Below are 23,224 nucleotides of genomic sequence, written 5' to 3'. Positions count from 1 at the left end.
GTGCTAGATTATTAAGGTGATAGCCATACAGACAATGAGTGAAAGGATCAGAGCCATCATTCTGCAGCTCCACAAAGCCACATACCTTATTCACTGTAAAAGAGCATTTAGATACATTGAAATCCCCTGCCCATATTATATACAGCAAATTTCCTCTATCCGTTATGAAGTCCTAAAGGGCTCGTTCCAATTCAATAATGACTTGTGCCCTAGTTTGTTAAATACATTATTATAAAAGTTTTTAATCAGAAAATCCAAGACTCATTGGGGCCACAGTAGGGATCAAAGTTATCAAACCACCTTCAGCTCTTCCTCTGTAGATGTTGCAGTACAAATCTACATGTCTGTAGTTAACCAGGTCTTCTGAAGTCAGACACTATCCGACCTCAGGATGTAGGTTTCCTAGTCTTTTGTTGCCAGTTTATTCACCAAACCCGCTATTTTCCAGGAGACGAAACTGATAATATTTTAACAATTTGAAGGCTGATTAATAGGATTACTGTGGTTAGTGACTTCCATGATCATATCAGTGTTACCACCAAGGTCTAAGTTGTGCAGAGGTTTCCTCTTCAGGAATGACACAAAGATTGATGGTTTGAGATAGTCAGTCTGTGTCCTCCAGGTTCGATATAGGGGAGAAGCGATTGCTCAACGGGATCACAGGCTGGTTAAGTCTATATACTGGTTGTAAATTTCGTGATAGGTTGAGCTGGAAATATTGTGGTGGAGAATTAAAGAAGTTCAAGGGGACTGCTTGTATGTTGCTTCCATGGTTCAAGGTTTTTAGGTTGACTAGCAATTCCTCCACCATGCACGGATATCTAAAATGAATTATTATGCAGTCCCCATCACATACCTGCCTCTGAAACCCGATCCACCTTACCCTTCCAACTATTAGTATGTGGTAATACCATATATGAACTGTCCTTAGCGCCAACTAGTTAACCACTTTATTTTTCAGATCTTGATCTGACTTTGGTTTTGCAGAAGTCGGTGTGGGTACACCCGTTAAGATTATGACGTAAGGCGTTGCTTGTTGCAGGAGGTGAAAAACATCCTCTGTTGAAGGTGGGGCCAACCCATCTTTCTTTTGTTGTTGCCCTCTTCCCAGCTCTGCTCACTCTATCCGCTCTATTGATTGAGTAGGAATAGGGTGTAACCTGAGGCCTCTGGCGTGACTCTGTGAGGAGGCAGGCATATGTCTGGGCAACCTAATTGGTTTTCCGCAAGGGTTTGTACATTTATTGTTATTGGAGCCCCACGTACTTCAATAGAACCTGTCTTATTAAAACCTGTCTTATTAAAGTTAGTCAATTGGGGCTCCCCAAAACAAGATACTTCGGGATTTATGGATTGCAATTGTCTCTGCAATAGCACCAATACTGTACGCACTCCCATCTCCAAGTTGTCTAATCTCTTGAAAATATCCGCTACTGCCATGTGCACCAGATTTTTAGGAAGCACGATTTCAGTAGAAGACATACAATATGGTGTTGCTTGAGCCTCTATGGCCATTCGCTGCTCCTTACCCAAGTCCTTTTTCTGTGTGTCTTTCTTTTTCTTCACGGGTGCAGAGTGCAAAGATGAAACAGGTGAAGGCTCAATCTAGTCAGTGGGCAAGATAATTTCACAGGGATTGGAGGGTCGCATGTTGGAACTAATGGAGAAAGATGTGACAGACTATGGCGATCATTACGATCATGGCGGTGTGGCCCTCCATGCCGGCGGTGGTGGGAAAACCCGCCAGTCGCCACATAATGAACACATGAGGGCCGCCATCCTTGGCACTCACTCATCACCAGGCTGCCTCCGTCAGGCAGCCTGGCGGCGGTCGGCGGCGGTCGGAATCATTATCCGACAGGGCAGCGGTGCTGCCCCTCGGATAATGATCCCTAATCCTCCAGCCTTTCCCTGGCGGGGCTCCCCTGGGGACCCCTGCACTGGCCATGCACTTGGCATGGGATGTGCATGGGCCCCTGTGCAATGCCCCATCACACAGGTCACTGCCTGATTTTCGGGCAGTGATCTGCGCGACGGGTGTAGCTGCACCCGCTGCACAGAGGCATTGGCAGCGGCTCCATGTGGAGCCGCCGTCAATGTCCCGGCCAGGCATTTTTGTGGGCCGGCGGGGATCCGGGGACACTGGCGGTTAGTAGTTTGACCGCCAGCATGAACACAGCGGTTTCGACCGCCGTGTTCATAATGAGGGCCTATATTTTGGGGTAAGGTAGCACGTCAGCAGGCCTTGGAGAACCTCCTTAGCCACACTCTGAGTGGCAACCGACCTTTCCTCTACATTCCCTATTTCTTTGCTGATTATATTTATTCCCCTAGTTAAAAAAGTTGTAATGGAGCCAACTGATTGATTGTTGTTGGGTATTAGGCTTGATTGTGCCTTTCTTTTTCCACATGGTTTTTACATAGTGGGAAAATGATAGGGAATAAAAGGTGCTAGTTAGAAGTAGAGCTTACAGGGCACGTCAGACGGCATTACTGTTTTACATGAGAGGAAGTTTGATAAATGTACTCACAATATTGGTGGCTGATGATACCCTCCTGATACCCTCCTGATACCCTCCTGAGCGGCTAAAAGAGGGGTGGCCCAGCCCAGCTTCGACTGGCCACAGACAGGGCCCACTCTTCGCCATGTCTTGGCCAGGGCACGTCCCGCACTATGGAGCTATGCAGCCAGTATTGTAAGACTCCTCTGCGAGTCAATGCAATAGCCCTCAGCAGTGTGAGAAGTTGATGGGCAGGCTGGGGGATGAAGTCCCACCCCAGCACCAAAACTAGACACTCAGCGTGTCCCGCAAGGCTATGCAGCCAGTAATGTAGGACTCCTCCGCGATACAATACAATAGCCCTTAGGTGTGAAAATATATAGAAAAACGAGTCTGCACCATTAGGTTAGAGTGTACTTATTTTGAAGAAAAACATGTTGGCAACAACAGAAAAAAGTAGGTGTCTAAGATTATCCGTATGATTTGTATGTATGTAAGTATTTATATAGTGTAAACCTACCTGGAATAAAGTAAAACTTGGATTTATTGGTCCACCAAGTCAATGGCTTCATCAGTATTGCCATATGTCAGAAAACAGGTTCACTGTGTGATGCCTTGGCCTACACGCATCAAATCACTGAATTTCTTCACAGGGGAGCTTCAAGGCACCAGCTGCCACTAATGTGCAGTCCATCCGGGTGTGCCTAGTTAGCACAAAAGAAAAGAAACAATGCCATAGATAAAGCCATACATAATTATTCTACACATGGAGTTAACTTAATGTGTAAAATGTATTTCTTTTAGTTTGTTTAGAGAATAATTATAAGGACTGCACTTGAACTTTGAATATAAACATTTCAAAAACATAACAATCAACAAATATACAAAAAAGTTTTTTTAACTAAAAGATATGTACATAACATAAGAACAGACATGAATACTCCGTGTCCTACAAAATACATCACAGGAGTCAATAAATATTGATGGCCTTTTCTGTGATTTATTATGTCAGTGCAGTAAGTGTGGTCCCAGAGGAGGGTGTTTTGCTTTGCTGTATACTCCCACAGCCATTAGTTCATATGACCTTTACGATAGATTCATAGGGGAAACGTTCTTTGCTGATCAGTCACTCTGTTGCGTAGGCTCTCATTATTCTAATGAGACTACCGGTTTTGGGTGGCAGAATCGCTTGCACTGTGGGAGACTGAGTCTGAACCCACTAAAGGTGAAACCTGTCGGCCTAATCCGGGTTTTGCTCTGGCTAACTAGCATTGCCTCATCTCCACCCAAGAGCAGAGATTATTGGGCAGCCGAGGGCATGACACAATGGATTCCTCAGGGAAATCGTGGTCACTCAGATCGTATCCATTTCTCTCAGTTACATTAGTCTCACATATACAAGGACAATCAGAGGCTTAATTTATATCAATAAGGTTTAATTGAAGCAACTGCATCTTAGATAATAAAGCATGGACTGCAATAACTAGGATGATGACGCATGACAGGATTAAAATTGTGACAAGGAGAGTAAAGCATAAAAATAACGCTACCATATTGTCAATAGAATCATTAGAATAGTTTCTACCAAGGCTATGTTAGAGCACAGCATGTTAAGCTCTAGTCCTTCCCTTCAGGTTCCCCTGGGAAGACATTGTCCCTCATTCCTAAACAAGAGGCCTGTAGTCTACATAAGCAGCTGTAGCAAAGCATTCAGCAATGAGCATACAGTTGTGGTCATCTGGCTGGAATCTCCCTCTAATGTACATGGGTCAGAGTAGTGTTTTTATAATAAAACAGCTGATGTTGAAAGGATCCCTACGTAAGAGTGTGTATGTTTCTATGAACACTAGAGACAAATGTTACCACGTTTGCTAGCAACCTATCTTACTGCAGCCTTGAGAAAAGCACAGAGTGAAAGAAATGTTTTGTTTAAGAACGCAGTGTTGGCCTACGCAAAGAACAGCTAGATAGAGAAAATAAAACAAGACGGCAAATGTGGCTGTTATTAAAATAATAAATGAAGCTGAATGAAATATGTCTAGGTAAAAGTGCACAGCAGCAGGCTTAGGTCGCTAAAATAACTTGTGTAAAGCTGTAACTAAAATAGCTACACAACAACTCAGCACTTGATAAATATCACTGTTGAGTTTGACCTCCTTCAAATTACTGTCATCATCAATGTGTTATATTTACACTGAACAGAAAAATAGTAATAATAAGTAAATCTAGAAGATGCCATATGAACACCAAACAAACTCCAATAATAATAACAGTAGCTGTTGTGTTGGAAACTTGAATAAGTGGAAGAATTCATTACGAATAAAGGAATTGAATCCTTCTTTTGGCTCCCCTACTTTCTTACCACTGAGAGTGTTTGACAATTTATTGGCCTTTTTTGGAGTGTATTTGACATCTTCTAGATTTATATTGTGCAGTGGACCCTTTGGGCCATACTGACTATCAGGCCTTTGGCAGTAGGGCCTGTATTCCAAACGGCACCCAGGACGTACTGTGTGATTTGCTGTATATTTATTTGTTCATTACTTTGCATGCCAACTGAATATGAAAGTGTGATTGCAATACCACTGCTGCCATTGCATATTATACAACTAATAAGTAGTTTACTCATATTAATTAGGGGTGGGTCCAAACAAAATATATCAAAAAGGTCTCTAGTACATACCCAGCTTGATCATTGTGTTCGAGCAGTTGTATGCTGTGAACAAGAGAAGAAAACTGGCTATCTGAGAATATCCTTTTGATTTGTACTATGTAGCTTTTATATAGTGTAAACCTAGCTATAAAATAGCAAAACATGGCTATCGTGGTCCACCAACTCACTGGCCTTTTCAGTATTGCCATATGTCGGTAAACAGGTTGGCTGTGGGATGCTTTGGACTACATGAATCAAATCACTGAATTTCTTCGAAGAGTAGCTTCAAGGCATCAACTGTCACTAATCTGCACTGCAGCCAATTGTGCTTAATTATCACAATAGCCACTTCTCAGTTGCTAAGGACACCCAGTGGCTACAACACTAACTTTGCACATGATAGGAAACTCCTTGTTACATATTCAATAGGTTTAGCACAAGAGCGCGTGCAACCCCAATACCATAACTATAGCTATGCTTTTATGTTTAAAGCACTAAAATATTTTTCGACATTTATGCCATATGTCTTTCAAATAACTCTGTCCAATTACGGCAGAGCTAGCCACTATTGATAGACAGTGTAAACTCAGTGGCAAATCTAGGGCACAAAATGAGTGAGACTCGATATTGTCTGCTTACTATTCTGAAGAGCACAAAAGTATTATGGATTTAACAAATGTTAAAAATGCTAATAAAAAAACAATTTAACAAAGGAATTCTATGGCAGGACCGGAGGCTTCGTATTATGCATTCTCTTTCATTTACTGACAACACAGCAGCCAATAAAAACATTACAAAACTTTAAACTACAAATCCCATCCAATCATTGCTCTTCACTGCTAATATAAATAACATAAACACTACAGTCCTCCCTCTTTCTTTGCTGCTGCACCAGCCAGTTAAGTGATTTGCTTACATTGTGACTTTATTGCATGTTATCTTTCAGTGTGTTTTATCTATGTATTTTTTTCTTGTGCACTCTCGCTCTTTAAGCTTTGCGCTTTTGTGTCCCTTTTTATCTTAATAGGGATCTACGATCCCTTTGTTCTTTTCTGCCGGCGTGGAGCAGGGCCAAAGGAGAGGCACTCTGCATTTCTTTTCAGAGGACGTAGTCCTCTTTTTATGTCGTGTGTGACGCACGTGCGTTGAGCCGCTTCAGAGTTTTCTTTCCAATCGGCTTAACACGTGTGTGTCGAGCATGACACAGTTTGCTCCTCAATCAATTGGCCCAAATATCACCCGACGGGGCTGCAATAATTTGCAGTCGGCCTGGCCCTTGGGGATTAATTAACATCAATATCAATTGATAGATTCTAATACGTGTATTTGTTAAGAGCAGGTGGCTCCCTCCACAAACGATTCTTGCTGGCCAAGCAGCTTTTTTGTTTTTCTCTACAACTTATTCACCTGCTTCAGGGTTTTCTCGCCTCCTACTAACTTCTCCATATCTCCCAACCACTACTATAGCGTACTACGCCAATGAGGAGGAGCAGCATCAAGAAGTGCCTGGAGAGCACCAAATGGAGGAAAGACTGGTGGAGGCACTTGGGCATCATGTGCAGGACTCCGTGAATTGCGCCCTGATTCAGGCTTTAAAAACTTTCACCCAAACTTTGGCCAATTTTGGCAGGACAGAGCTTTTAGGCAAAGGCAGTCAGCAACCTCGGTTGCAAGCTGGAGAGTCTAGGGTGGTGTCTGGCCTCTCTCTGCAACGTTCAGGGGGTTCTTCCTCAGCAGAAATACTGGCACAGATGGAAGCTTCAGTTCTGCGTGATCACGACTATGGGGGTTTTCTCCCACAAGAAACACCAAATATATTTCCCAAGTCCTCATTCTCCCAATCAAGCTTGCAAGAGCAATCATCTTCTAAGTCAGAGTCGGATGACTCGCAGACAGATTCGGTTCCACGCAAAAAAGAAGCGCAAGTCATGTCATGTTATTCCTGAAGCTCCAGCTCCGGCTGGTAAGAATCTCTTATTTTCTCCAGAAGATATAGTCCATCCGTGTTGCACCGAGTGGGTTCCCACCGCTGAGGTGACTCATTACATGCAGGATAGGCTGCGCAAAAGCTTTGAAAAGGATGTGCGCAACACTCTCAGATCTGAATGCCCACGACCTTCCTTAGTGGACAAAGTAGCGGATTCTCCAGAGTTGGATCCCAGTATGGTGACGTTTCTGAGAAAATTTGCAAAAGACCCTAAAAAAGGTCTGGATCGCACTTGCCGTGATTGCCAGGGCAAACTATTAGATTTGTCAGGTCTATTGACAAAATTCCTGGCTCTAGCTATCCAGTCTAAAGAAACCAACACCCCTTTGGATCCAGAAGTCGTGCTGGAATGGGCGCAGTGAGCTGTCTGTCTTTTGGGCAACGCCAACTGTGCCATGTCGACCGAACGCAGGCGCTCCTTCTTAATACGCCTTGATCCCAAATTGACAGAACTAGCAACTAACGAGGATGGCTCTTTAGCCAATGGTATGCTGTTTGGTGACAAGTTTGTTAAGGATTTGGGCAAATGTGTCGCGACTTTCATAGCTTTGGTTACAGCTCAATCCAGCATAAAGAAAGTATTCAACAATGCTCTTTTTACCCAGGCCGGGCGCTTCAGAGGCCGAGCACCAGGCCGTAGATTCCAGGCTTCCAGATTTGCTTCTCAGAGGAGCAGAGGTGGTTCCTCAGATTATCAGACCTTTTACCCCAATCGTTATAGAGGATGTGGTAGTTCCTTCAGAGGGTATTGTGGAGGTGGTTCCATTCAAGACACCAGTACCCCAGGTAAGGATTATTCCTTTCTCGGAAGTCATTTTGGGGGGCAGGGTGCAACAGTTTCTCCTGGCATGGCAGAGTATTACTCAATATCCATGGTTTTATCAACAGTCCAAGGTTTCAACCTAGAGTTTTACACTTCCCCCGTTCAGAGGGTTCTTCCTCTTCCACTTCTTTTTTTCCTTGCAGACTGCGCAATTATCGAAGAGGAGATTTTTGCGCTCATACAGAAAGGGTTGGTGGTACAGACTACATCTCACCCTCACGGGTTTGTCAGCACGATTTTCTTAGTGCAAAAGAAGGGAGGCGGTTCCCGATTAGTTCTAAATCTCAAACATTTAAATTCTTGGGTGGTATACCCCCATTTCAAGATGGAGGGAATACACCTTCTCTGAGATATGTTAAGAGACGGAGATTGGATGGTACGATTGTGTATCTTTCAATACCGATTTTCAATCCCCACAGCCGTTTTCTTCAATTCCAATGGGGCTACCGTTGGTTCGAATTCAACACTGTTCCCTTCAGGCTGTCCTCAGCTCCTTGGTGTTTCACCAAACTTCTTTGACCAGTGGTCCAATTCTTGAGGGAACGAGGAGTGAGACTGATTATTTATCTCAACGACATTCTTATTATGGCCCAAGACAAAGACACGATTCTTTGTCACCTCAATTGGACAATCCAATTATTGCAAGATCTTGGGTTTGTCATCAATTCCAAAAAATCCAGCATGGTGCCAGCACAAACTATTTAGTTTTTAGGTTTTCAGATAGACCCTGTCAAAGCCCTGTTACTACTCCCTTTTAGCAAACAGAATCCGATCAAGAAGGAGTTGAGGAGAGCCTTCGACTTTTTGACTATATAATTGAGGACGTTGGCACGCCTAGTCGTGTTACGACTCTGTCGTCCCATTTCTAGGAGGCGCTGTGAGGGGACTCTCGGTAGCCTGGGAATCACCTTGAACACTTATCTAGGGTCCCTTGCTGACTCCTGTTTGTTTCTCTTTTCGCCATGGTATAATTGTGTAGTACTGCATTTGCTTCCTGGGACTGCACATCCCATAATGCACAGCCTGGTAGTCAGGAAAGCCTGGATTCTGTTTCCCAATGTTTTCTATGGGAGAAGTCCAGTTGCTCCTTTTCACCAGATCCTCTCCTCCAGGACTTGCAAGTGTCTGAAACTACACACACCTGAGACCTCTCCTGTGCAGCCCTGCTTGGAACTGCTTATAAGCAGCCATTTCCTCAAGATCCCTGTTGTGCATTGTAGTTTGATTCCTTTGTGTTACAGACCGCTTATCGGATGGTGTTCCAGTTTTGTTCCTGTTCTGTTCCAGCTTGATCCTGTTTCCTGTTTCTCTGCCCTGCTCCTGATTGTTCCTGCCAGAGTCTGCTCCCTATCTCTTAGTCTTGTACCTGTTTGTTTCTTCCTGAGCCTGCTCCCTGTTTCTCTGCCCTGCTCCTGCCTTGTTTCAGCCTGAACCTGCTCTCTGTTTCCCAGTCCTGTTTACTGCTCATTCCTACTCCCTGTATTCCAGCCCTGTCCTTGCCTGTTCCAGATAGAGCCTGCTCTCACTTTCCCAGTCCTATCTCTGTTTGTTCCAGCCAGAGGTTTGCGCCCTGTTTTCAAGTCCTAGTCCTGCCTTTGCTTCAGCCTGAGCCTGTTCCCAGTTCTTGCCTCTGCCTCTTAGTTTGTTTCCTTCTGTTTCCATTTCTTCTTTGTTATTTGTGTCTGGTAAGTGTTCTATCAGTCTTCACCAGTGTATAAGTGTCCTCCTTTGTACTGGGGTTGGCTCCTGGTTTCCAGGAGGCAATTCCTGCCCCCATCCTGGTCTAGTGTTATACGTTGTCTTTCGTGCCTAACAGTGACAGTGTGCTATTGCTGGTTTCTCAGAAATCGCTACTGTGTTTCCAGCTGGACCAACAAGTGTGTGTCTTGTGTATGTAAGTACTATCCTTGTTTGTGCTCTAGGGTCCAGACACAGAATCACTTCTGCTGCCTCATTTCTATGGGGCTGGCAGGATGACTATCTGTAAGAGCAAACTGCACAGAGGCATTGACATTCCCTGTCACTGTGGGAGGTTCTGCGCCTTACTCTGTGTACAACCCCAGCTTGTTTGTCCATTAGTAATCTGTTTCCTGTTGGCTCACACAAGGGTTGCTCTGCTTTTATTTTCCTGTGCCTGTCCATAGCTGTCCTTTCTGTGTATGCCTTTAGCTGCTCTTCTGCCCCAGTATACTACCTCTTTAGGATATTCGGTGACCTCAAGGGGTGTCCCATCCAAAGTCCTTATCAGACCTGCCCGAAACCGTGACAAGTCGGCCTTCTTGCGTCGTCAATTCAAGCAATTTTTCTGGGGCCGGTGCATTACAGGTCCCTTCAGAGGCTGAAACTCCTACATCTTCGGAGGGGTCTTCAGTATTCAGAGTTGATTCCGCTCTCGGAGGAAGCCAAGATAGAAATATCTTGGTAGCTCTCCCACATGGATGCCTGGAATGGCAGAGTGATTTTTACCTCCAGTCCAGATGTGATAATAGAGTCAGATGCCAGCCGGTGGGGCTGGGGAGCTTGTTGCGGCTCAGGGGAAACAGGAGGTCGTTGGTCCCCAGGGGAACTGAACTATCACATAAATTGTCTGGAACTCTTAGCGGGAGCATTTGCAATAAGATCCCTTTCCCCTCGCAAAGCCCATTGTTGCATCCTCCTTCGAATGGACAATGTGTCCGCGGTCAGGTACATCAATCGCCTATGAGGGACCAGATCTCGTCTATTAGCGGAGATCACAGAAGGATTTTTGGCATTATTGTCTGCATCACCAGATTTCGGTGATAGCTGAGTACATTCCAGGTCATTACAATACGACGGCGGACTTGAATTTGCGTTTTCTGCGGGATGGCAGCGACTGGAAGCTCAAACCGCAGATTTTCCATGCTCTTCAACTGAGGTGGGGGATTTGTCAGATAGATTTGTTTGCTTCCCGGTTGAACAACCAAGATCCGTGTTACTTCAACTGCAGGCCAGATCCTCAGTCGATGGGCACGGATGCTTTCCTTCAACCATGGCTAGGGGATCTGATTTATGCTTTTCCTCCCTTGGCTATGATTCCGCAAGTCCTGGCCCAAGTTCGGCGATACCAAGTGGAGGTTATTTTGGTGACTCTGTTTTGGGGGGCACAGCCTTGTTTCCCAACTGCGATGACCCTCTTGTGTGACTTTCCAGTGATGTTACCAGTATGTGAGGATCTTCTCAAGGATCCTACAGGCAGCTTGCATCCTCTGATTCTGCAGGGGTTGTTGTCCCTGATGGCTGGGAGACTTTCAGGAGATGATAACAAGTGCCTGGAGTTTCGGAATCCGCACTGTTTTTCTTATCCCAGTCTTGGGCTCCCTCCACGCATAAAATATATGAGCAAGCCTGGAGGAAGTAGTTGTGTTTGGATCCCTTGGGGATAGAGATTCATATCCTAGCCAATTTCAGGATAGACCGGTGGGGGAACACCCTTTGATTTGTAAAATTCTTTGGGGCATTTGTATGGTAAAACCTCCTCTGCCACAATATACATCTTTATGGGATGTAAATATTGTCCTTCGTTTTCTTCGAAATTGGCCTGATAATGAGGGACTGTGTCGTAAGCAATTGTCAGCGAAACTGATGATCTTGTTATGCTTACTCTCTTGTAGAAGAGTCTTGGATGTTAAAGCTTTGGACTTATCAAGTAGAGTATTTACTCCTAAAGGAGTATCTTTTTTCATTACCAGACGTACTAAAACTTAATCAAAATGTATTTCTTATCCGTCTTTTCCGCATAACAAGAAATGTTGTTGTTCAATGTATAAAAGCTTATGAAGATTGTACACGTGAATTTAGACAGGATGTTTCTGGTCAATTGTTAATTTCCTTTCAGAAGCCTTTTCGCCCAGTCACTGCAGCAACTTTGGCTCGTTGGGTCAAATGGTTATTGTCAGAAGCAGGTATAAATGTAAACATATTTGGAGCTCATTCTGTTAGAGGAGCTATGGCTTCTAAAGCTTTTTCAACAGGAGCTAGATTAGAAGATATTATGGCTGCACCGGACTGGTCAAATGATTCTACTTTCAAAGTATTTTATCACAAACCTATTGTTGATGTTGTATATGATGTAGTGAATAGACTTTAAACTAGCATAATCCGAAGCCTCCGGTCCTTCCATAGAATTAAACATTTTCTTGCTATCGGGTCAAGAATTTTAGATTCTATTAAGGACACGGAGGCGAGGATTATCCCACCCGTTGTAAATATATTCTGTATCTGCTTTATATAATATGTCTGTTATTTATAGAACATGAATGTTAATAATTAATGAAAGACCCACTCAATGTTTATGTGTAGATATTAGTTTTTGCTTGTCTTCTTCTGCAGGGGCAAATAACACTGCTTCTTGAATTCTTCGGTTATGTCAATGGATCAAGTGGACGTTCTGTTCTTGGTTGAAGTAACCGGAAGGAGTTGTTGGGACAGTGTTCCACATTTCAGGAGAGACTTCAGAGGACCAGTGTTCTGCAAGTTCTTTATTGACTCTTAATGTTATTGGTTTTCACAAAGAAAGAGGAAGGACTGTAGTGTTTATGCTATTTATATTAGCAGTAAATAGCCATGATTGGATGACTCAGTGTTCATGGGATTTGTAGTTTAAAGTTTTGTAATGTTCTCATTGGCTGCTGTGTTGTCAGTAAATGAAAGAGAAAGCATAATCCTCACCTCTGTGTCCTTAATAGAATCTACATTTTTTGATGCGATGGCTAGAAAAATGTTAACTCTCTTCAATGTTTCTGTAGTAGCAAAAAGTTTTAGGACGTCCTCTACCACACAGGGCCGGCCTTATAGCTGGTGGAGTCACATGCGACAGTGTTTGTTGGTGACCCCCTATCCCCCCCAATGACCACCTCCACCACGGATTCCTTCAATACCCCCCTTTAACAGTGCCCCTCAAGTCTCCATAACCACATTCTCACAGATGCATTTGGTTAGTTTTGTAGCATCACTCATTCCAGTGCAGGGTGTTAGAGCACTTTACATTGCACACAAATTACACGGAGACAATCAATCATTGGAGTGTAAATCAGTGTATAAGAATTGTTACGTAAAACAGAGCACTACAAGATGTAGGAGTCAACTGTCATCCTTAATGGTAGGCAGTAAGAGTGCTTAGCCTGGAAAAGCACAAACTCAGAATTTAAAATGTGACGCCATGGTTGGGAGTTCTCTTTAATAATAAGAACTGATTTATACCCAAATGAGACCCTCTGGCAACATTAGGATGATGAAAGACTGGGGATAAAAATAATAAGCTCTTATCTATACTTTGTGAAATGCGTGTGGTTCTTTGATGACGGTTAATAGTTTACTGTTCTGTATGAGGATTTTAACTTATAAACTGTAAATAACAAAAGGGCTTCTCTGACAAAAGCCGTAACCCACTGACCCATTTGTCTTTATATGCACTTTGTGATCTGCATGGTACATGTTCTTTGCAGCACTCATATTAATGTCCTGCACTACCTCAAAATTCCCACTAAAGAAAACTCCAACTCTCTCCAGGCAGAACATTCATTACCAGGGTATTTGTGGCATATTTATTGTTGGCTGAAAGTTGCTGAAGGCAAGGAACGCTGCAGTAGGGACTTTTAAAACTATAATATACCTGCAAACACGAAGCTCCCACCCGAAGTTAGCACCGGTCGCACCGTCCTAGAGCCGTCCCTGTTACCACACTATTGATAAAAGCCTATATCCGATCGTATCATTTTTTACTCAAGCATGTACGTTTTCTAATAATTTTCCTTGGCTTCAATGTACGTTTGTGTTTAACTGCACTTTTTTTGTTGTAGGCTCCTGGGCCGATCGTTCGCCATTGCATGAAGCAGCCAGCCAAGGACGCCTCCTTGCTCTGAGAACCTTAATTTCCCAGGTACCATGCCATTTAGATGTTTTTAAACATAGGTCATTACACTATATTTTTTCTTTCAATGGATAACAAATGTATATTTTAACTGGAATTTCACTTGAAAGAAGATCATAAAAGATACAACACATACATAAATACACCATAAATACAAAAATCGAACAACGAAGCATCAGAAGTATAAAAATACATTTGCAGTTATAAAATCAAGCCAAAAGGCTCTTTAAAAAAATCTTTATATTATGCGATCGAATTGCAGTTTTTAAAAATGAGACCACAGCAGAACATACGGCAGGCAATCTAATTGTTGCAAATAAAGCAGTGCCACTCTGCACCTGCGAAATTTGTGCTTACCTAAAAGAGGCAGTAGATAACGCTGTGCAAAGGGAACATAAAATTTCCAAACGAAAACAAAGTGGGTAGACACCTCGTTGCATGGGCACATACATGTGTTAGATTAATCAAATTGACCTCGTGGAAAACAACATACGCTCCTAGGATCCCGAGAATAGGTCCAAATAGGGCGCCACCCTCAGTGTGGGTTGTACTAGACAGTATTCCCTAATGGAGGACTTCATTAATTCTTTGCCCTCCCTTTGGGTCCTACCATCCTATAGAAAACAATTCCAAATCCACCCTTTGCCATTCTTGTAACTGCCAGTGGGACCTTCAAAAATATAAGGCAACCACTTGTATTCCTAATATATTTGGGCCAGAGGATTCTATTCCCATAGGCACAAGAGATACAGTCTAAGATAATCTCTCTTTTTAGGCTAGTCTGCACATTGCTCCAAACTGAGCATCGTAACAGCAGGGGAGCAAGTTTGATCAAATTTTTAACATAGTCCATGCCTAGTTCTTGTTGGGTAAGAAAGTCTGAGGTTGTTAAAAGAAATCCCGTACATGCCAGTAAACTCTGTTTTCTTCAATTTAGGTACAACCCGCTTCCCTAAAACCCCATACCACCCCCTCCATAAGATAAGACGGGAATACATTTCCTTTTATAGATCTCAGTTATGGGCTATATGGGTTTTTTACCTATGGAGGAAGTGATGGAGAAGATTGAGCCAACTGCATGTTAAAAACGATTTTTCCTGTTAGTAACACATGGTGCCCAAGTATAAGAGCTATCAAACATTAAGCCGAGATGTGGGAACTGGATTACTTTCTCAATAGTACTATCATTAATGCTCATATAACAATATTTTACATGTTTAAGACCACAGACTATATTGAAAGTTTTTGACAAATTTGTTTCCAAGTCTAACTTTTTCATAAAAGAGACAAAGGTGACACACAGTGAGTTAAGACGTTGGCCGTCTTGGTGAGCAACACAGGATCATCTGCCTACAGAAGCGCTGGAATGTTTTTTTAATTTACTGCTGGGACATCTGCCTCAAGGTTCACAAGGGTGGATTCTAGACAGTTTATGTAAAGCAAGTACAAGATAGGTGCAGCAAACAACCCTGACAAATCCCCGCCTTACAGTGAAGGAAGCAGTGCATTCCCCTCTCTACCCATGTCTCACAGAGGCAGCTAAATCCAGGTGTAGAGATCTCAGAAAGGCCACCAAACCCCTTTCAAAACCCATTGCCGTTAAAGTGTCCCACAGTTCGGGTCTGTTCACACAGTCAAAAGCACTAGATAGGCCCATAAATGCTAGGTAAAGACAGCTTTGTTTGGCAAACCTATATTTATACACTAGAAGGTGCAGATTTAAGCATTTTTCTGTTGTTCCAAGCCCTTTTCTAAACCCATGTTGGGAAAAGTTTTTTTTCTCCTTGGACCAGAGGAGCAATCCATCCAAAATAATTCTCCCAATGATCTTGACCGTAAAATGGAGAAGGGAGGTTGGGCAGTAGCATTTTGGGTCCTGTACATTCCCCTTTTTTGATAACTGGCACAATTAGGGATGAACGCCAGGAGGTTGGTATGTCAGTCTTACACGCTGAGTTGATATTTGGGAGTGGGGGGACCAAAACTAAGGGTTTTCCTTATATAGTTACATGGGGATCTCGTCTGGCCCAGGGGCCTTTTTGGAGGGGCTATAAGGAATAGCTCCAAGCACCTCCCTGGAGGAAAATGAAATATCTAGGGGGAGGACCGAATAACCACCATTTTCTCCATCCTGATTACATTAATTAGGGTGTACATTTTGCCGAAATGGTGCATGGACCCTGCTGGAAGTACTATATGAAGGGAGGCCAGCATTTACGATCTTCCAGAAAGCTTTGGAATCTTTAGTTTTACAAGCATCCATCCATTTTTCCCAATGTTCAGTCTTGAGATCGGCCCTTATCTTTTTTAGCAACAACGTGTTTTCCTTCCTACAAGCTCGTATTGCTTCCCCGTCTCTGGGGGTAGGATTTAATTTTCTTGATGGGGCTATTTTGTGCTTCTCTGAATGCCCTGTCTAACGATGGCTTATTATATTCAGACCTGTTACCTATAGGCCTGCTAAGCAGGGCCCTGGTATTGGAGCTTAGCTCACCAAAGCTACCTAAAACTATAGTGGGGAATTTTCCTCCGAAAGTCAAGAGTCAATCAGGCCCTCGCAAACTGCCAAAGTTTCATTAAAAATATAGCCACATGTTTGCAGAGTACCAAACTAGTCTGCAGACAGAGTCTTTCATTGAAATAGGATGCTTGGGGCAAACTACAGACATTGGCCCTTTCTAAGGGATTCCTATTGCGATGGTTACAGGGTTGTAATCGCTGTATATGCTGGGAAAATATTCCTGTTTAGAAACATAAATCGGCATGCGTCTAGACATAAAAGTATCATCACTTGTGGAGCAAGACCTCCTATGCTGCATCAGGTTATCCATAGCACTCACTAAATCATATGGTGCCAAGTAAGTAAACGAAAGATGACCTCTACAGTCCACGTTTGTGTCAGAATTATACTCAGGGGAAAGAGGTTATAGCACCCAAAATGGCATCAAAATCACCAGCCATTAGAATGTTAAATGCTTGGTCCAGACATGAGTTTCTATTAGCCACTTTATCTATAAAATCAAATAAGCAATACAGATTTTGATTGTCCTTGGCAGCAAAGGCATTGTTATAAAAAGTAAGTAAAATCAAACCAAAATTGGGTCCCCACCTTGGATCAAAAGCCTGGATGTTACCCACCCTCAGCTGAAAGCAACTCTATATTACAATCAGTGGAGACTTTCAACCAGGTAGCCAAACCCCCTTTGGCCCGGCCAGAGGCTGCTTGGGAGGCTGCCAAATTATAACACATGTAACAACATGCCTTGAAAAATCATAAAAATGTTACCAGACCTGCAAGTCTAGTGAATTATATAATGTACTTGATCTAACTGTTATGCTCTTGACCCATAAACTGGTTTCAAATTATGTAAGGCTAGGCAAATATTTTAATTTACTGAACCACCATTTTCTTCATAACCACATATGATAGCACCCTTAAATATGTAACTGCTATACAAAAAACTCTTATTTAATAGACCTAATGTTTTCTCCATATATAATACAAATCTAGCTGCATATAGGATACACATGACCCCTGACTTGCCTCTTAACCATGGCCACTGAAAATATGAGATTTTGCGGCTGCAACAGTTTTCGCATATTTATACATTTGCTGCATTTGCTACATAATTCATCATCTTTTGCATAATCTGCAGATTTTAAGAGAATGAATTTGTTTCTAGTTCAAACGATTCAAAAGTTACTAAATATGCAATGTTGTGTTGTTGCGCAGTGGAAGGCCCTTTGACAAAGCTGGCCTGGTCACCTTTCTTATTGCTGTATTTGGGTGTTAAATTGGTACTAATGAGGTGCACCCAATGCCCAGAGAAAGTTACCAAGTTTAAAAATGACAAAATAATGAAGTAATATTATTGCAAAATGTGCTGCATCATGCCGAACAATATGCTTTTTCTTGACACATAATTTATTCAATTCTGCCGCGTAATGTGGACCTCTCCTACTGCATAATTCCAGTGGCCCTGCTCTTAGTTCATTAACAGCATTGCCATTTGGGTGGGACAAGAATGTTTCTATAATCATAGTTCAAAACCGGCACTTTTAATGAATATGTTACTAAACCATGAAGTGGTAGTGTACTTTCATTTCCAATAAGCACATTTTACTTTGAAGTAGCCACAAACGTTCCAAGTGGCATGCTGTTTTACTGATAAAACTATATAGTGTACGAACAGTAATTTAGTTATTTGGACATCACAAAGTGAAGTGTTCTGATTTGTATTGCTCCTATTTTTTTAAATTTTTTATAAAGAATTTTTTATTGGTTTTGCAATTGAATAAGATAATACAAAACAAGCTAAACAATTTTATACAGAAATAACAAGGCGCCAATGGGCACCAAACAGTGGTCAAATCCAATGCCCCAGCCAACACCCTGAATGAATAGATTGTACATGTCAATATTGACGTGTCACGTATGTGCCTCATTTCCCACCAGAGGAACTAGAGGAATGTGTGTGGATTCTACCTCTCATTGTGTCGGTCTGCGGCAACAGGGGTTAAGTTGTGATGCCCTCCCACCTCCCCCAGATCTTGTTATATTTATTCGGGCTCCCTCTAGCCTCATATACGAGCTTCTCACATTGGGCACACCAATCCATCCCTCTCTTCCATTTGGTCAGGGCCGGTGCCTTATTGGCTTTCCAGTCCGCCACGATATCTCTTTTGGCCACTAGGCATGCCACCCCTAGCAAGGTTCGCTCTGCTCTGCGTAATCCCGAATCTCCCATAACCCCTAGTAGGGATATCAATGGTGTCAGCTCCACGTCCACTTGCAGGGTCAACGAGATCTCTCGCGAGATCATCTTCCAATAAGTATTAATAGTCGAGCATGACCACACCATGTGGAAAAAGTCAGCGTCTGGGCTCATACATCGGGGACAGTCAGCTGTAGGCCGGAGCCCCGCCCTGTGCATTTTGGAGGGTGTAAGGTAGGCAGTATGGAGATAATAAGTCTGTATTAGTCGGAGACGTGTCGCCATGGTCAGGGCGTGGGGAGCTGCCAATGCCTCAGTCCAGTCCTCCTCTTCCACAGGGCCCACCCATCTCTCCCATTTCCGACGAAGTTCCTCCAGGGAGCAGGCAGTGGAAGTGATTAATGTGCGATATACCTGGGAAACGCCTCCCCTACCCAGATTCCCCATCAGGGCCCTCCTCTCCATAGGACTGCTTACGGGTATGCTGTCCCCTGTTTGGACCTGCGTCAGAAGGGCATGCCGTACTTGGAGATACTTGTGGAATTGTGTCTTATTTAATGCAAAGGTTTCTTGGAGATCCTGGAAGGAACGCATATGCGTGCCCTCCCATACATCACCCAGTGTAGAGATGCCTATATTATCCCATTTCTGGAATCCCTCAAGACCCGCCACCTCTCCCAAGCATGTCCCATGCCACAGTGGAGTCTGCTGAGTAGGGCGCCCCCACCATCCTGAAATCTTTTGAGCCGTCCGCCATCCCTGCAACACCACCCCTGTCACCCCAGGAGTCCCCCGTGTGATCGGACCGCCATACAGGGCGTCAAAGATCTTGGGGTAGCTCAGTGTCTGAAGTTCCAGTCGGTACGCCGGGTCTGTCCATCCCCCCCCAACCAGTCGTTGATCACAAGTAGTTGCATCGCCAAGTGGTAGTAAAGGACATTAGACATTCCCAGGCCCCCTTCGTAGACGTTTCTCTGGCAGGTTTTAAGCGCTAGCCGGGGACGGGTACCACTCCACAGAAATTGGCGTGCTAGCGAGTCCATTTCTCTAAACCATTTCATGGGGATGGGGTTTGGATAATTTTGGAGGAGGTAGAGAAGCCTGGGAAGGACCATCATATAGAGTGAGATTCTTCCAAGCAAGTTAAGGGGGAGGTCCTTCCACCGTTGAAGATCGTCTTTGATTCTTCTGGTTAAAGGCGTGACGTTGAGCTCCCATGTTAATTCAGGGAGCGTTGCGACATGCACCCCCAGGTATTTAAAGCTATTCCTCCGCACTGGTATACTTTGTTGCCAGTCTATACAGTCTCTAGATTGATGGAGCGGAACCAACAGGGATTTTTTGGGGTTTAGGGCGAGACCCGAGGCCTCCGAGAAGATGTCTAGAATTTGCATGATACGGGGGCCGCTCCTGGCCGGGTTAGTTATGTATAGTAGGACATCGTCCGCATATAATGCCACTCGGTCTTCTGGACACGCGGGCCAAGACCAGCCCTCCATCAGAGGGTCCTCTCGAAATAACTTCGCCAGGGGTTCTATTATTAATGCAAAGAGTAAGGGGGATAGCGGGCATCCTTGTCGGTTGCCACCGCCAATCGGGAACACACCCGAGACCACTCCGTTTACCTGGACCTGAGCCGTTGGATTAGAGTAGAGCAGTCCACAAGGCCTCGGAACTTGGGTCCAAGTCCATTTTTTTAAAATACTTGTTCAAGATAGGACCAATCCACTGTGTCAAAGGCCTTCTCAAAATCAAGTAAGAGCAGCGCCAGAGGGGTGTGTGACAGGATTTTATGGTGTGCCAAGGCGAGATGTAGTCACCTGATGCAGTGCCTGGTGCTCCGCACAGGCATGAAGCCGCATTGGTCAGGGTGCACCAAGGCGGGCATTGCCTCTTTTAATCTAGTGGCGAGGATTGACGCTAACACCTTGATCTCAGTGTTGAGGAGGGAGATAGGTCGGTAAGCCGAGCAGTTTGGCGATGGGGGTTGGGTCTTCGGGATTACTACTATTGTAGCTAGGTCAACTCCTGAAGGGAAGTGACCTTTTTGCTCAGCTTCTTTATACATCTCAAGTAAGTGCGGGGCCAAAATGTCACTACATTTCCTATACAGTTCTGCAGGAAACCCATCTGGTCCTGGCGTCTTGCCTGAAGCCAGACTGGCTATCGCATTCGTTATTTCTGTGAGATCAAGTGCCTCGTCTAGCCTGTCCTTGGTCACCTGAGAAACTCTGACGAGTGTTATGTCATTCAAGAGGGGAGAAGCTTTTTCAACAGCAGGCCGGGGGTGCTCTGCATACAGGCGTGCATAATAGGAAGCAAAACTCTGAGCAATCTCGATGGGTGTCTTGAGAAGGGTGCCTGTATCATCTCTAATTTCGGGAATGATTCTGTTAACTAAGGGCCGGGTGGCCAACCAGTGTAAGAGCTTCCCATTTTTGTCTCCCCATCCATATATTCGGGCAGACGATGCCCTCCACATATGCTTCGCTGACTCAAGTGCTAAGTGTTTGATTTCTTCTCGGACCCTGGTGAGCTGCCTCAATGCGGAGACTTCGGATAAGGCCGTTTGCTGGCGTTCCAGTTTTAACGCTTCAGCTTCTAGCTCGGACATTCGTGAGTCACGGGTGCGCTCACGTGCGCGCAGGAGGCACTTAGCATGTCCTCTTAAGGTAGCCTTGTAGGCAGCCCATATTGTGCCTGACGACTGGACCGTTCCCACATTCAGTTCAAAGTACTGCGTGAGACGATCCCTAATCTCGAGGGTATAGTCATCATCCTGTAAGAGCCATGCATTTAGGCGCCATACCAGACGTTTAGTGAGATCTACTCCGCCCAGCCGAACTCGCACCGGTGCGTGGTCCGACACCCCTCGAGGCAGTATCTCTGCCCCGTGACACCGGTGAAGTCCATGGCCGGCATAAATACTAGGTCAATTCTAGAGTGTGTCCGGTGGGCAGCAGACGTGTGCGTATATTGACGCTCCATAGGGTGCCAGGTTCTCCATACTTCACATAGACCAAGGCTGTCGGCCCATCCCTTGAGGCCTGCGGCTCGGGTGGACCTGCCCGCAGTGACATCTCCTGACACATCTAATCTGGGGTCTAGAACCGCATTAAAGTCCCCTCCTACTATTGTGATTCCTTGGGGGAGTCCCGCTACCACCTGCCGAAGTGAAAGTAGAAAGGCGTCAAATCCCGCTGGGGGGGCATACACGCACACAAGATTCAGTGTCACCCCACGAAGTAACCCTGAGACTACTACAAATCTGCCTTGCGGATCGGATCTCGTAAATGTAACCACCATGGGTAGTGAGCGGTGGAGCAGGATAGCTACCCTCCTGGATCCCCTAGAGAATCCTGCGTGGTAGACCCTATCAAATCCTCCTCGAGCCAGCATAGGGCATTTAGTTCCCAGAAGGCGGGTTTCCTGCAGTAGGGCTGCCAAGGGGGAATATATACGGAGAGTGTTAATTACTGCGGATCTTTTGATCTTATCTAGCAGCCTGTTCACATTCCATGAGATGATTTGTGTCAATGTGGACCAGGCGTGAGTCGCGTAGGAGTCTTACGGTGTTGGGTGTCAGTCAGTGGACAAAGGAATGACCAGTTAAAACTTAACAGTGCAATACTCAAAATATACCTATCTAACCCTAATTTAACCTTCTTCCCCCAAAACCACCCCCCTCCCCATACTCCCACCCAGGAAGCATCTGTCGCCCTAACAATCAACCAGAACAAAACAGCCATATGGGCTGCCATAGGAGTGGAGTGGTGGACCCCTCCATTAGGTCGGATCATTTACAACTAATCACAAAAAGTCAAGCCATACTTTACAAGTCTTAAGGAAAGCCCATATCCCCAATGCAGCCCATCACGGATTTCCTCGAGATGGACCGGGCCCTTTGCCCCCCCCCCACACACGCTCCGTTCGGGGCTTCGTGCAACATGTCAGCCAAGCGCCGGGGACTGACTCAGGCGGTCATAGTCTCCAGTCTGCGTCTGAATCCGCCCCTCTGGAGACTCAACAGGCAACCCTCCTCTCTGTGAGCCCGTGTCTCCCACCGTCTCTTCACCCATGGGAGCGTCCGAGTTTCCTTGTCTTCCTCTCCGAGACCTAGTGCGTTTACTGCCCCTCCAGGGCCCCCCAGCGGGGGGGAATCCGCCCGGGAGGGCTCCCCTCTCCACGCCGCGGACCCCTTTCGAGCCCCAACGCCCTCCTCAGTTAGCCAATCCCATGCCTCCTCCGGGGAGTCGAAGAAGTACGCCTTGCCCGCCATAATGACTTTAAGTCTCGCAGGAAAGAGGAGCATGTACGAAAGTTGCATCGCCCTAAGTTTTTGTTTCACTTGCTCATATGAGCGGCGACGGGCCTGGACCTCCCTGGTGTAGTCTGGGAATACTAAGATTTTGTGGTTTTCCCACTGAAGATTTTCGGAGCGCCTTGCCTCTTTGAGGATATTGTCATGGTCTCTAAAGTTGAGGATTCGGGCAATCATCGGGCGTTTTGGACCGCCCGGAGGAGGGCGTGGGGCAAGGGCTCTGTGAGCACGTTCCACTGCAAACCAGGGTGAAAGAGTTTGGTCTGGCATCCAATTTTTTATCCACTGCTCTAAGAATTCTGTGGCTTTGTCTTCCTCCGAGCCTTCCGGGAAT

General features: G+C 44.8%; 1 protein-coding gene across 2 annotated transcripts in view; it reads left to right on the top strand.

Moving 5' to 3' along the window:
* Positions 1-23,224, top strand: part of ASB5 (ankyrin repeat and SOCS box containing 5) — a 341,741-nt gene that overhangs the window by 199,953 nt on the left and 118,564 nt on the right. For both annotated transcript variants that reach the window (XM_069244651.1, XM_069244658.1), the window contains exon 2: positions 13,784-13,863. In XM_069244651.1, the coding sequence (XP_069100752.1) occupies positions 13,784-13,863 (80 nt within the window). The remainder of the gene's footprint in view (positions 1-13,783; positions 13,864-23,224) is intronic.

The sequence above is a fragment of the Pleurodeles waltl genome, chromosome 1_2 (genome assembly GCF_031143425.1).
Source record: "Pleurodeles waltl isolate 20211129_DDA chromosome 1_2, aPleWal1.hap1.20221129, whole genome shotgun sequence".
Lineage (NCBI taxonomy): Eukaryota > Metazoa > Chordata > Amphibia > Caudata > Salamandridae > Pleurodeles > Pleurodeles waltl.
Note: the sequence above shows the minus strand (reverse complement) of the source record. Positions and strands in the feature narration are given on the sequence as shown.